The following is a 13,484-nucleotide window of genomic DNA, read 5'->3' as shown; positions in this document are numbered from 1 at the left end:
ACGGTTGAAACACGAATGGGTCAGAGGTACCCAAGTAATTGACTTTTGTACAAAGTCTCCCAAAGCAGGTGCGTGAATATTAATGTGAATACATGTTAATAATTAATATTACGAGAAAAAAAAAACATTGTCTCTGTTGATTTTTGAGAAATTTTGACAATTCTTGCCCAAAATTTGTCATCTAGTCCCGGCATAGAATTAACCACCCCTTCAAGTGGCTGTCGTAAGAGGCGACTAAGGGAGCTTAATGATCAATGGATTGGCAACAGTGTCCCTTTTAAAACATCATTAACGCCTAACAATGGTTACCAACCCGCCTGCCAAGCGTGGCAACTACTGGCAAACCCCTACCCCGCATAGAGGGAGGCCTACGTCCAGCAGTGGACAGTTAACGGTTGACTTAATAAAAATAACACTATCACAGAAATAGCACCAATCGATTTACACTTGTCCATTCAGTAACAAACAGCAGAATGCGCAGCAGTGAAAGTGGGCAGCGGACCGGAGCGGGTTCGATTCCAGCGACGCATCACGCATTGTGTGTTTGGTATGTGACGCGCGATCTTGTAAAACGTATGGTCATTTCGATTATGCCAGATTAAAGTTTGGTATTGAAATATTAAAATGTTTTAGTGAGGGGTAATTTAATTAGAATTATTTCGTTTAATTCCGCTACCTTGCTTAATATATCACAATATATAAGTAATTTATGTATATGGGACATCAAACTGTAAACTATCAGTCCAGATTGAACACGCCGTAGAAATGAATTGGCCGCTCGATTACAGGGATCGGGAAGCATTCGTTTCTCTCGATTAAAAAGACACAGCATCCAAGGACTGGTAGAAAGATTTATAGACAGAGACTGAGAGCTGGTTAATGGATTGGCCTCATAATATATATTAACAAGATTTAAACCTGACATCCGGACAGCAGATTGGATTATTGTTCTATAAGGAACAGATTGCCAATTAGCAGTCTAGGAAAGGAAAAAAAAATTCCGCTACCATTAGTACGTGTGTGACTGCCAACACTCGAAGATTGACCACCACTGTTAATCAAATAATCAGTGATTTGTAAGAATACATCTAGTTAAGGCAAATATTTAAATAAATGTACACAATAGTAACATATATATATATATATATATATATATATATATATATATATATATATATATATATATATATATATATATATATATATATATATATATATATGAAATTACAATTTGTTTTACAACTTAGAATGGCAAACAAGCTGACGGCCCACCTCATGGAAAATGGTAACCGTCGCCTATAGACATGTGCAGTACCGTGGACATAACAGAATATATTGTTTCGCCCATGATACCCCTCCTTCCTTTCTATTCCTAAGGACTCAGTTATTATTCCTCTGTACCCTGTAAATTCACTGTCATATCCCACCCGTCAAAGCGAAACACAGCCATGCAAACACAACTTCTTCACGGTAGAAACACGAATAGGACAGAGGTGGCCAAGCAAACGACTTTTGTACAAAGTCTCCCTCTGGTATGTTCAGGTGGTTAACGGCTAAAGCAACAATTTTCCGTTTAAACTAGATTAAAAAATCAATTGAATAATTTAGTTTTTTAATTAAAATAATTAGTAATTACTACAATTGAATCCCGGTGTTTATTTTTGGAAAAAAATCTTGAATTGTAACTGAAAAAGACTTTTAAAGAGACTTTTTTAAATGGATGACAATGGAATGGTAACCCTATATGGAATGGATTACCCTGGTGGGGCACCAGTGTGGGATAACCGGTGAGACTGAAAAGGCAGGCCAGTTAGCCCACCGTGATGAATACATCTAGAATTCAACACGATGGTTTCCAGTGGAGACCACGTGGAGGTCGACCTGACAGGGTATATTGCTAGCAACGCGACTGGTAGTCCGCATTACTAACAAACCCTTCCCCTTTAAAATAGACTGCACATAGATACATACATACAAACATACATAAATAATTCAAAACAATAATGGTAAAAGTAAGCGATCGCAAGGACGGCGCACGCGCAAGGTGAACGACCTACCTATACTGTTATAAACGTACTACCACACAAGCGCTTTATGACCGGTTTTTAAAGCAAATTTATGGCTACATACAAATCAATCAGGATACTATAGTTTAACGTTTGGAAAGCTGCAAACGGAACCCTAATATTCCCTAATATTCTTTTATACCACTGAGGTGGTAAAGCATACAGCCCACCTGATGATAAGCGGTTACCGTAGCCTATTAACGCCTGCAATACCAACGGCATTACGCGCGCGTTGACAACCCTGAAGATACCTCTTTATCCCTTTTTTGAAGAACCCCATGCTGCAGTCTCTTGGAAAAACCTCGACAGGTAGCTCATTCCATAACCCATTACTGGGGGGGAAAGGGATTGTTAGCATTGGAAACTAAGAATCCCATTGCTAGCAATATACCCAACCAGGTCGACCTCCTCGCAGTTCTCCCTGGAAACTATCATGGTTAATGCCTGATGAATTCATCACGATGGGCTAACTGGCCTGTTTTCATTCTCATCTATCGCTCTTCACTGGTGCTCCGCCAGCGTATCCCGTTAGCGCGGGCGGGGTTACCATACCATTTCCACCCATAAAAAAAAAATAACCCATTACTCGATATGTAATATTTAATCAAATCGAATCAGTCAATAGTTACTAGATATAGAAACAGTCTACAAGCAAAACCAAGTTATTTTTATTTCAAAACTAAACTACTGTACCGATTTTGATGAAATCTCTACTCTATACGACCGTTCTGAAAATATATCATTTCGGATAAACAAAAAAAAAAATATTAAAAATCGGTTTATGTACGACAAAGTTATGTTACCTTCTAAACTTAATACAATCGAATTGGAAGTCGGTTAAAAACATATGTATGTGTTAATTTTCTAAATTGACCCGTCCGGGTGTCGAATCCGGGTCTTCGTTTACAATCGGCGTCCATATCATTACACTAAGAAGGGTAAACGGGCCAAACTGTTTATTCTTACATCGGCTCCACTATAAGTACTTAATTAGCTATTCTTTGAACATACACATTAGGGCCTTTGTACATCGACTGGAAGGTATACGAAGTAATTGTAAATTGAAATTATTATATCTTATATATAAAATTCTCGTGTCGCGGTGTTTGTTACCAAACTCCTCCGAAACGGCTTTATCGATTTTTATCAAATTTTGTGTGCATATTGGGTAGGTCCGAGAATCGGCCAACGTCTATTTTTCATACCCCTCAATGATAAGGGTGACCCACCTCAAAAAAAATATTTTTTTGACAAATTTTTCCATTTTTATTTTATTATAATTTAGCATTGAAAAATATATACAACCTCAAATTTTCACTGTTTGTTTGTTAATCGCGATTTTTATATTTCGCAATAAGTGGTAAAACAACGTTTACGGGGTCAGCTATATATATATATATATATATATATATATATATATATATATATATATATTACATATATATATATATATATATATATATATATATATATATATATATATATATTATTTATTACAGTAAAACTTACAGTAACAACAATAAGTTAAGTGGCATAGGAAGTAATGAGTGGGCAGTAGTAGTGCTAAACAGAAGTTAAAATAAATAATCAATTATATGCAATAGACGTCATCGAGAGACTGTTACCGCTAGATGGCGATGTACAGTAGAAAATACGGTGGAAATAATTTAGCTACTTCCAAAACTGTGAAGTACTTTATATTATTCTCAATTTCGTGTATAATATAGTATATGTGGTATTACTTTAAAAGATAGAGTAAGAAACAGTGTGATTAGAGAGAAGTGTGGACTGAAAGACGATGTAGTGACAAAAATCGAAAAAGGAATGTTGCGTTGGTTTGGTCATTTGGAGAGGATGGATGAAAGAAGAATTACGAAAGAGATTTATCGAGCGAGAATGAATGGAGATGTCGCTAGGGCTCGCCCTAGACGGACGTATGTCGACCAAATAGGCGACGTGCTGAAGAAGGGCCAAATTAAAAGTACCCGTAACCGACGAGCGTGTATGACAAGATTGATGAATGTGGAAGAAGCGAAAGAGGTTTGTTTGAATCGAAGCATTTGGCGTTCCATTGTTTCTGCCTACCCTAATGGGAGACAGGCGTGACAGATATGTATGTATGTATGTATAGTATATGTCATATATGTGTAAGTATATTTGTTATTCATATATATTTATTCGTTTATATATGTAATTTTAGTACGTATGTATATCAATAATTACTAGTACCGCATTCGTGTATTCTGACACTTCCCTACGGTTGACTGGGAGAGAATGCTTTTAGCATTAAGTCCGCCATGTACATACATATATATGTACTAATGAATAAATAAATAAGTTCTCAATTAATTACAATTGTTTTATGAATGGAATATGTGAGAATAGAAACTAATTTTGGATGTAATTTCCAAAAGAAAAATTCTTTGTTTAAACAATTCTGAATCAATTTTTGTTTAAAAAAAACTGAGTAATAGCCGAGTTTCTTGCCCGTTCTCAGCTGAAATTGCATTTCGAATGAACAATAGAATCATAACAAATTACTTGGTTAATAAAAAATTCTTAAAATTGAAGTTTACTTAAATGAACATTATTTTTCATCATCATCATCACCTGCCATCACCATTCTGCACTTATCTCAGTTACTTAATATTATTTTATTTACAAAACCCATAGTTTTGCGAAGATTATAAGTTGACTTTTACTTTTGCGATGTTTTATGTTTTTATCTTAATCTCTTTCAATAAAGTCGTGTCGTGTCGTGCCGTGTCGTGTCAAGCGCTCAATATGAAACAGCCCTTACAACAAACCTTACGGTGAGATTACATGTACATACAGACAAACAATAGGCCTCTAATTCAATGAAACAGCAATCATTTCCTAGCATTGTTAAAAAAAATATACAAATACTATATTTGTACGGTCAACGTCAGTCTTTGAATGCATTTATATTATATAATTTATATAACATGTCATTATATATTTTTTTCCCCGTTTTAGTTCTTTCACACTTTGTCTCGTTATTGTGTATTATATAATTATATATATATATATATATATATATATATATATATATATATATATATATATATGCCTAAATGTACGTTATGTATTTTATATACACTAGTGGAAAGAATTAAGGGATAAAAAAAAGCCAAATTTTGTTGAGGTTTTTCAAGTAGCTGTATTTCCTTTAAGTAAACCATCTTTTAGTCAACCTTGAGACTTTAAAAGGAAAGGAAAGTGTCTACAGGGTTTGTATATAAAGCATAACATATATATATATATATATATATATATATATATATATATATATAGCTACTGTCTTTTTTTTCTCCTCTACCTTAAAATTGTCTTAAAGAGATTGCTTTAGCGATAAGACCGCCTTCTGTACTTCATATGTGTATATATATATATTTGTATTATTCTTTAAGTGCTGCAATCAAGAGTAAATAAATAAAATAATATTTAAAAATATCTATACCATAAGAATAAATATGCTGTCCCCATAGACAATAAAGCATACACAACAGACAGCAACTTTCCGAACGGTGCAGTAGATTTGAAAAAGAAAAAAACACGTTTTAAAATTGCTTGTAAACAAGTCTATTTGAAAAATATAAAAAATAAAAAAATATAAAAAAAAAGAGATAATTTGATTTTATATTTGACAAATGTCAAATAAATTTATCAATAGAATCAATCCTATTAAAAAAACACAAAATAAAAAAAAAAACTGCCAAGTCTCGCAATAGACACTACAATAATTAAGATTGTGTTCCGCAAATAAAAACTTTTTTTTTATACAACTCAAATGAATGGCAAACAAGCTGACGGCCCACCTGATGGAAAGTGGTAACGGTCGCCTATAGACATGAGCAGTACCATGGACGTAACAGAGTATACTGTTTCGCCAATGATACCCCCCATGCGTTGCCATTCCTGAGGACTCAGGTGTTATTCCTCTGTACCCAGTAAATTCACTGCCATATCCCACCCTTCAAACCGAAACACAGCCATGCAATCACAACTGCTTCACGGTTGAAACATGAATGGGACAGAGGTACCCAAGCAATCGACTTTTGTACAGTAGTGGCAAAAACCAGTTGTTTTAGTTTAAAAATTAAATTATTCAATCGATTTTGAGAAAATTTCAATGTAACGACTCTGTAAATATGGCCTTTCAAATAAAAAATTGCCACGTTGCCACGCTTGACAGGTGGATTGACAACCGCAGTTAGGCTTTTTTTTAATAAATGATAATGGAATGGTAACCTCGCCTGCGTTATCGGTTTACACTGGCGGGGCACCATTGAAGGATGATAAGTGAGGATGAAAAGACAGGTCAGTTAGTCCATCGTGATGATTACACTTGGAATTCAGCATGATGGTTTCCAGGGGGGACCATGGGGAGGTCTCCTTGGTTGGGTATATTGTTAGCAATAGGGTCCGCAGTTAGGCTTTGGAGATGTTTTAAGAAGGACGCTGCTGGCCATCCCTCGCCCTCCCTTGGTCGCCACCTACGACACCCACGGGAAAGGAAGGGGTGGCCTATTCCATGCCGGGAGCACATGCAATGTATTTCATGTTGTCTGTAAATTGTTTCAGGTCGCGTTGGTACCATGAAGCGATCCCGGCGAAGGTGGCTGGGGCTCAGTTTGTTTTGTAAGTATTTACACATTATTTTTAATCATAACTAGCTGTCTTCTAGTGCCGTTGTCCACGTAAATCGGTTTACAAAATAGTTTGAGATATATATATATATATATATATATATATATATATATATATATATATATATATATATATATATGTGTGTGTGTGTTGATATATATAGATAGATACTCTTTATTGTTTCCTCCAAAAGATTACAATAGTAAACTTATTATAAATATAAACAATTACAAGAAATAATCACAATGAGAAAACAATGGGCGACCTTATCGCTAAGAGCGATCTATATATTACGTAGTTTCCTTTCAAACATTATAAAACTGTGACATTTTATTTGTCCTTGACTTATCACGCAAAATTATATGCATCTCCGTCTATTTCAAATTGACCTATTGTAAATTTGAATGTATTATTATTAAATAGCTATATTCCTCGGTTCCACCCCCCCCCCCTCCTCAACCAGTACATAAAGTATCCTATATACTAAGTTAGGATGTAACCTGCCCGTGTACTAAGTTTTATTTAAATCCATTTAGTAGTTTTTGTATGAAAGAGTAACAAACATCCATCAATCGTTACAAACATTTACATTTATCAAAGAAAGTATAGATTTATGTAAAAAAAAAAATTCCAAACCATTGTTAAAACGCTATGTACTAATAAACAAGAGGGAGACTTTGTATAAAAGTCGATTGCTTGGGCACCTCTGCCTCATTCGTGTTTCAACCGTGAAGCAGCTGTGTTTGCATGGCTGCGTTTCGGTTTGAAGGGTGGGATATGGCGTGAATTTACAGGGTACAGGGGAATAACACCTGAGTCCTCAGGAATGGCAACGCATGGGGGGTATCTTGGGCGAAACAGTATACTCTGTTATGTCCACGGTACTGCTCATGTCTATAGGCGACGGTTACCACTTTCCATCAGGTGGGCCGTCAGCTTGTTTGCCATTTTAAGTTGTATAAAAAAACAAACTTACACATTTATATTAATCATCATCATCATCATTTCAGCCATTATTGACCATTGCTGAATATAGAATACCCCATAGACAGGTATAAGGGACAATCCTGAATCACCTGCGTTCATTGACCGCCTACAATGCATTTGAAGTCGTCACTCCATCTAGTGGAGGAGCGGCCTAAACTGAATTTGCCAGTACGGGGTCGGGATCACCTCTTACTTTATTTCTTTAAACTTTATTCACCAATAAAATGTTGTACAAAAGGCGGACTTAATATTATAGAGCTGTGTTTCCCAACCTTTTTTGTGGCATATTTTGTGGCAAGTGGGGCATACTTGAACATTTCTAAAATTTTTATGCCCCCATACATAATTTTTCCCGACAAAGTTTACTTGACGACTCTAATCGCCCAGTTGATATTTTGGTAACGTCAAATGAAATTATACCTAATAAATATTTACAGCGTTTTTTTAAATTCACTTTTTTTGTTAAATTTGGCACCGATATGTTTTCGTAGTATTGCATTTAAATGGCCCGGAGCAAGAGGGTTAAAATCGCTTCGAGTCCATTTTTCTATTGCCCCACTTAACTATCAAATTGCCCTCCTGCGGGGCGTGGGCCCCACGTTGGGAAACACCGCTATAGACTTTCACCAGTCAACCTTTAGTATTTGCAAAATTACTCGATGGAGGTTAAAAAAAATCTGTTTTTCTATTGACATGACAGGGCAAGGAATGGGCAGCAGCGTCCCTTTTGAAACATCTCTAAAGCCTAACTGCGGTTGCCAACCCGCCTGCCAAGCGTGGCAACTACTGGCAAAATTCCCCTTATGGGGAAAGCTTACGTCTAGTGGAGTACAGTTAATGGCTGAAATAATAATAGAAAAAAAAACTGTTGACGTATAATTCACTCAACGAACCATAGAGTTCTTTTTTTTTTGATGAGTGAAAATGGTATGGTAACCCCGCCTGCGCTAACGGGATACGCTGGCGGAGCACCAGTGAAGGGTGATCGATGAGAATGAAAACAAGCCAGTTAGACCATCGTAATGAATTCATCAGGAATTAACCATGATAGTATCCAAGGGGAACCGAGAGAAGGTCGACCTGGTTGGGTATATTTAATTTTATTTTATTTATTTATTTACAAGAAACATGGTAAGTGTATAGATGTTACAATAAGTATAAGTTCTCATATTTCGCCATAATTAGCCATGCAAATGTTAAAACTTAAAAAGAATAAATGTTAAATGAGTCATTAAAGTTCGAAATGTTATATAAAAAAAAAATACATCAAAAATGTCAGACACTTGTCACCAATAAAAAAGAAAGAAATGTCACTGTCAAATCATGGTCACATGTCAAATATTGCTAGCAATGGGATTCTAAGTCTCTATTACTAACAATCTCTTTCCCCCCGAACCATAGAGTTCGTATTTTTTTTTTGTTTTTTTCTTTATTTATTGACGATGTTGTCACTGATTAGGTAATCACCAAATGAACATAGTTTTTATATTTATATATATAAGGATAAACGTTAAAATTTTCCACTATTTGTTATTCTAATGTTTTTTTTTATATATATATAAAAACCTTTAACCTTATAAAAACTAAGGTCAAATTGGTTGATATTAGAATTAATCTATGCACGTATGTATGTGTTTATCTCTAATATATAAAATTCTCGTGTCGCGGTGTTTGTTACCAAACTCCTCCGAAACAGCTTTACCGATTTTTATGAAATTTTGTGTGCATATCGGGTAGGTCTGAGAATCGGCCAACATTTATTTTTCATACCCCTCAAAGATAAGGGTGACCTACTCCCAAATATTTTTTTTTTTTTTTGTAAATGGTATTTATTTTTATTTTATTATGATTTAGCATTGAAAAATACATACAAATTCAAATTTTCACGCTTTCACGATCAACCCCTGTTTTTTAATCGTGATTTTTATATGCCGCAATAGGGTTGCAAGATGGCGATCGAATATAATAATTGTAGTAGGATACATTTTCATGTATAGTTCTCGAAATAATGTATATGGTAAAACAACGTTTGCCGAGTCAGCTAGTATTATTAAGAAATACGAATTAAATATTTAAATTTGAATCTAAATTTTTTTTATACAACTTAGAATGGCAAACAAGCTGACGGCCCACCTGATGGAAAGTGGTAACCGTCGCCTATAGACGTGAGCAGTACCATGGACATAACAGAGTATACTGTTTCACCCATGATACCCCCCGTGCGTTGCCATTCCTGAGGACTCAGGTGTTATTCCTCTGTACCCAGTAAATTCACGCCAAAATACAGTTAGGTAAATTATTTAGATAAGGGGGGGGGGGGTTAGTAATAAAGATTAATAGCATGAATTGTTAGGGTTCCATATTAAACAGGTACAAAGAAACCTTTATGGTGCGACTTTGTCCGTCCGTCTGTTTGTCACAGTAATATACCTCAGTATGATGGTATATGCTAATGCTATTGGAAATTTGGAATAGTTTTACATATCATTGGCCCGCATATATTTCAATGAAATAATTGTTTTTTTTTATTTTCTTTCCTAGAGGGTCCAAAATGGATACTCGAAATTTCAAAATTGACCTATCAATCGTAAGTAGAATATTATATGAAAGGGCTTCACTTGTATATTTTAAAACTGATTTTTAGTTATGATCGAAAATGTGAGAAAATCATTCCCTCCCCCCCTCCCTTATCTTTGAAATTTCTAAAACGAAAAATGTGGAATATTTACATCTACACTAATATTATAAAGAGGAAAGATTTGTACTTTCGTGTATATGTATGTTTGTAGTGAATAAACTCAAAAACTACTTTGCCGATTTCAAAAATTCTCTCACCATTAGAAAGCTACATTCACCCTGAGTAACATAGGCTATATTTATTGCTAGAAAAGATTTGGGATCCTTACTAAAACTTTAGTAACGTAACCTGCTTTCATCGTCACCTATTATCCCTCACTGGTGCTTCGCCATTGCGTCAGCCATACTATACATAATATATATATATATATATATATATATATATATATATATATATATATATATATATATATATATATATATATATATATATATATATATTCTTTGAGATCACTGCCAACTGGTAGGGTACCTAGGAGACTTGGTGCATTTCCACGCTGAATAGCTATGGAAATGCGTTGATTAAAATATAGGCCAGCCTATATACGAGTATATATATTATCGCTTCTTACGACACACACGGGATAGAAAGGGGTGGTCCATTCTATGCTGGGACCACACGTCCATTGAATAATTGATATTACTTACTATTACTGTGTCAAGAGACAAATCATTAATGCACTTTTTCTCTTAAAAAAAATATTATTGTTCGTTATTCGTCATTGAACTTAAAAAGTAAAATTGTGTTTTTGATTTTTGCGCATTGTTTGAGAAAAGTACTATACAAGCCTTGGCCACAACTAGGCATTGATGGACTCACGTATGTGTGCCTCGGCTACGGCTCGGTCCACATTTGCACGTTCGTCCATCAATGCCTCAGTTGCTGGCCGCTGCAGTAATGCACTATTACAGATATTACTTGAAAGACCTGTAGGTATAAACAAATCAGTGGACGTTTTTTCCCCCTTTTATATTTTGTTGGCATTTCTCAGAAGGCCTTCTGGCTTTTTGCCAAATATCAAAGTGCATGAAGAGGATAATCTGACATTAGTCATCTTTTAATAAATAAATACCAATGTCAAAGTATATTTCTGTTTCTAAATATATATTTTACGTTATATATATGTAGGTAGTATGTACATATTTAATTTAACCCTGTTCGCCGCACTATAACTGTCAAATTTCTAGCTTTGACTTGCACGAGACAGGCTTTTCCTTGTGGGGTCATAGTTATATTGTACTACAGGCTAATTTAGTTTAAGTAAATAAAGTTATTATAAAAAAACATAGTTTATTATTATTTACATATGTAAATAAGTGTATTCAGTTACTTTTTATTTCATTTCATTTCATTTGTGCAAGGTGTATAGCATTTTTTTTTATACAACTTAAAATGGCAAACAAGCTGACGGCCCACCTGTGATAGATGAGAATGAAAACAGGCCAATTAGCCCATCATGATGAATTCATCAGGAATTAACCGTGATAGTTTCCAGGGAGAATTGCGAGGAGGTCGACCTGGTTGGGTATATTGCTAGCAATGGGATTCTCGGTCTCTATTACTAACAATCCCTTTCCCCCCATATGTAAGTACATTATATGTATATGTGTATGTGTGTGCAAGTATATGCATAGATGTAGGTATATATTTACGTATATGTATGTGTGTATTAGTACGATTACATATAATGTAATTAATTTAATTTTGTCTGCTTAAAAATTGTCACAATATTGTTCACCGCTCTACCCGCTGACGTTGATGCTCCTTTCCACTTTGGGTGTTGCTGGAAGAGAACTCTGTTAGAGTAGCTTCCAGCAGCAGTATTTCCGAACCGATACGACAACATAACCTTCAAGAAAAGAGCATATACCTTTTTAAAAGGCCGCCAGCACACCTGCAATGCCGTAGGTGTTGTGAGTGACCATGGGTGGCGGCAGTCACTTACCATCAGGTGAGCCGCATGCTCGTTTGCCCCCTGTGTTGTAAAAAAATAAATAAAAAAGCAGTTAAATACCTACCTTGTTGGAAGTAGATATACATGGAAATATGACCAGCTTGAAAGAGAAAAAAAAAGCACTAATATATCACAATAGATAGATAGATAGATAATGTATTTACATTACTTACAGCACACAAATTACAAGAAACAAAAAAAATACATACACATAATACACAGCAAAAGAGATAAAAGAATAAAAATAAAAAAGCACAAATAAAAAAAAATAATACATAAACTAACAATCTCCTTTTTTCCCTTCCTTCATGCGTTCAATAGATTTTGTCTCTTTTATAGTTCAAGTAACGGACAGTTTATTTATAACACAACACACACTAAATATATAAAACACTATATCGCTTTATTATATTAATATATTATTTAATTTGTAAAGACAATTTTGGACAAAAGTCAATATTTTTTTTTTATTGTTATTATTTTAAGGGCTTTTACCTTCTTTCAGGTATAAAAGTCAATTTTTAGAAAACCATACTTGTTGGTAAGGTTACTAGGCAATAATATTTTTCTTTTTCTATTTTCAAATTTTACTAAAGAGTTCTTTTTTTTTTTTTAATATTTTAAGGGCTTTTACCTTCTTCAGGTATATCAGTCCTATTGTACCCTGAACTGATTTCTCCAACAAAATTATTAATACACTAGGTATTCGTAGCGATTCGTTCCGCTACCTCCTTTTAGCCGTGCCAACAATTTATACGTCAATATAATATTAAAACTCTTTTTCGTTTGCATCATTTAGAAACTTTGTGACGTTTGAGTTTTTAGTTTTAACTGACATCTATCTTTCTGTCTTTACAAATCTTATCTATTTTTTTTTTGATGGGTGAAAATGGTATGGTGACCCCGCCTGCGCTAACGGGATACGCTGGCGGGGCACCAGTGAAGGGTGATAGATGAGAATGAAAACAGGCCAGTTAGCCCATCATGATGAATTCATCAGGAATTAATCATGATAGTTTCCAGGGGGAACCGCGGGGAGCTCGACCTGGTTGGGTATATTGCTAGCAATAGGATTCTCAGTCTCCATTACTAACAATCTCTTTCCCCCCAAAAAATCCTATCTATTGTAAAATATTAAATACTGATTAAATGTTATTGTCGATTGCTG

The 13,484-nt window shown here is 34.8% G+C and overlaps 1 protein-coding gene across 16 annotated transcripts in view; it reads left to right on the top strand.

Moving 5' to 3' along the window:
- Positions 1-13,484, top strand: part of LOC113515663 (cell surface glycoprotein 1) — a 77,896-nt gene that overhangs the window by 53,104 nt on the left and 11,308 nt on the right. For all 16 annotated transcript variants that reach the window (XM_052898343.1, XM_052898337.1, XM_052898330.1 and 13 more), the window contains one exon: positions 6,672-6,728. In XM_052898343.1, coding sequence (XP_052754303.1) covers positions 6,686-6,728 — 43 coding nt within the window. In that variant the 5' untranslated portion in view covers positions 6,672-6,685. The remainder of the gene's footprint in view (positions 1-6,671; positions 6,729-13,484) is intronic.

Source organism: Galleria mellonella, unplaced genomic scaffold (genome assembly GCF_026898425.1).
Source record: "Galleria mellonella isolate WM207_F2 unplaced genomic scaffold, CSIRO_AGI_GalMel_v1 utg424, whole genome shotgun sequence".
NCBI lineage: Eukaryota > Metazoa > Arthropoda > Insecta > Lepidoptera > Pyralidae > Galleria > Galleria mellonella.
The sequence above is the reverse complement of the archived record's forward strand: the minus strand, read 5'-3'. Positions and strand labels throughout refer to the sequence as shown.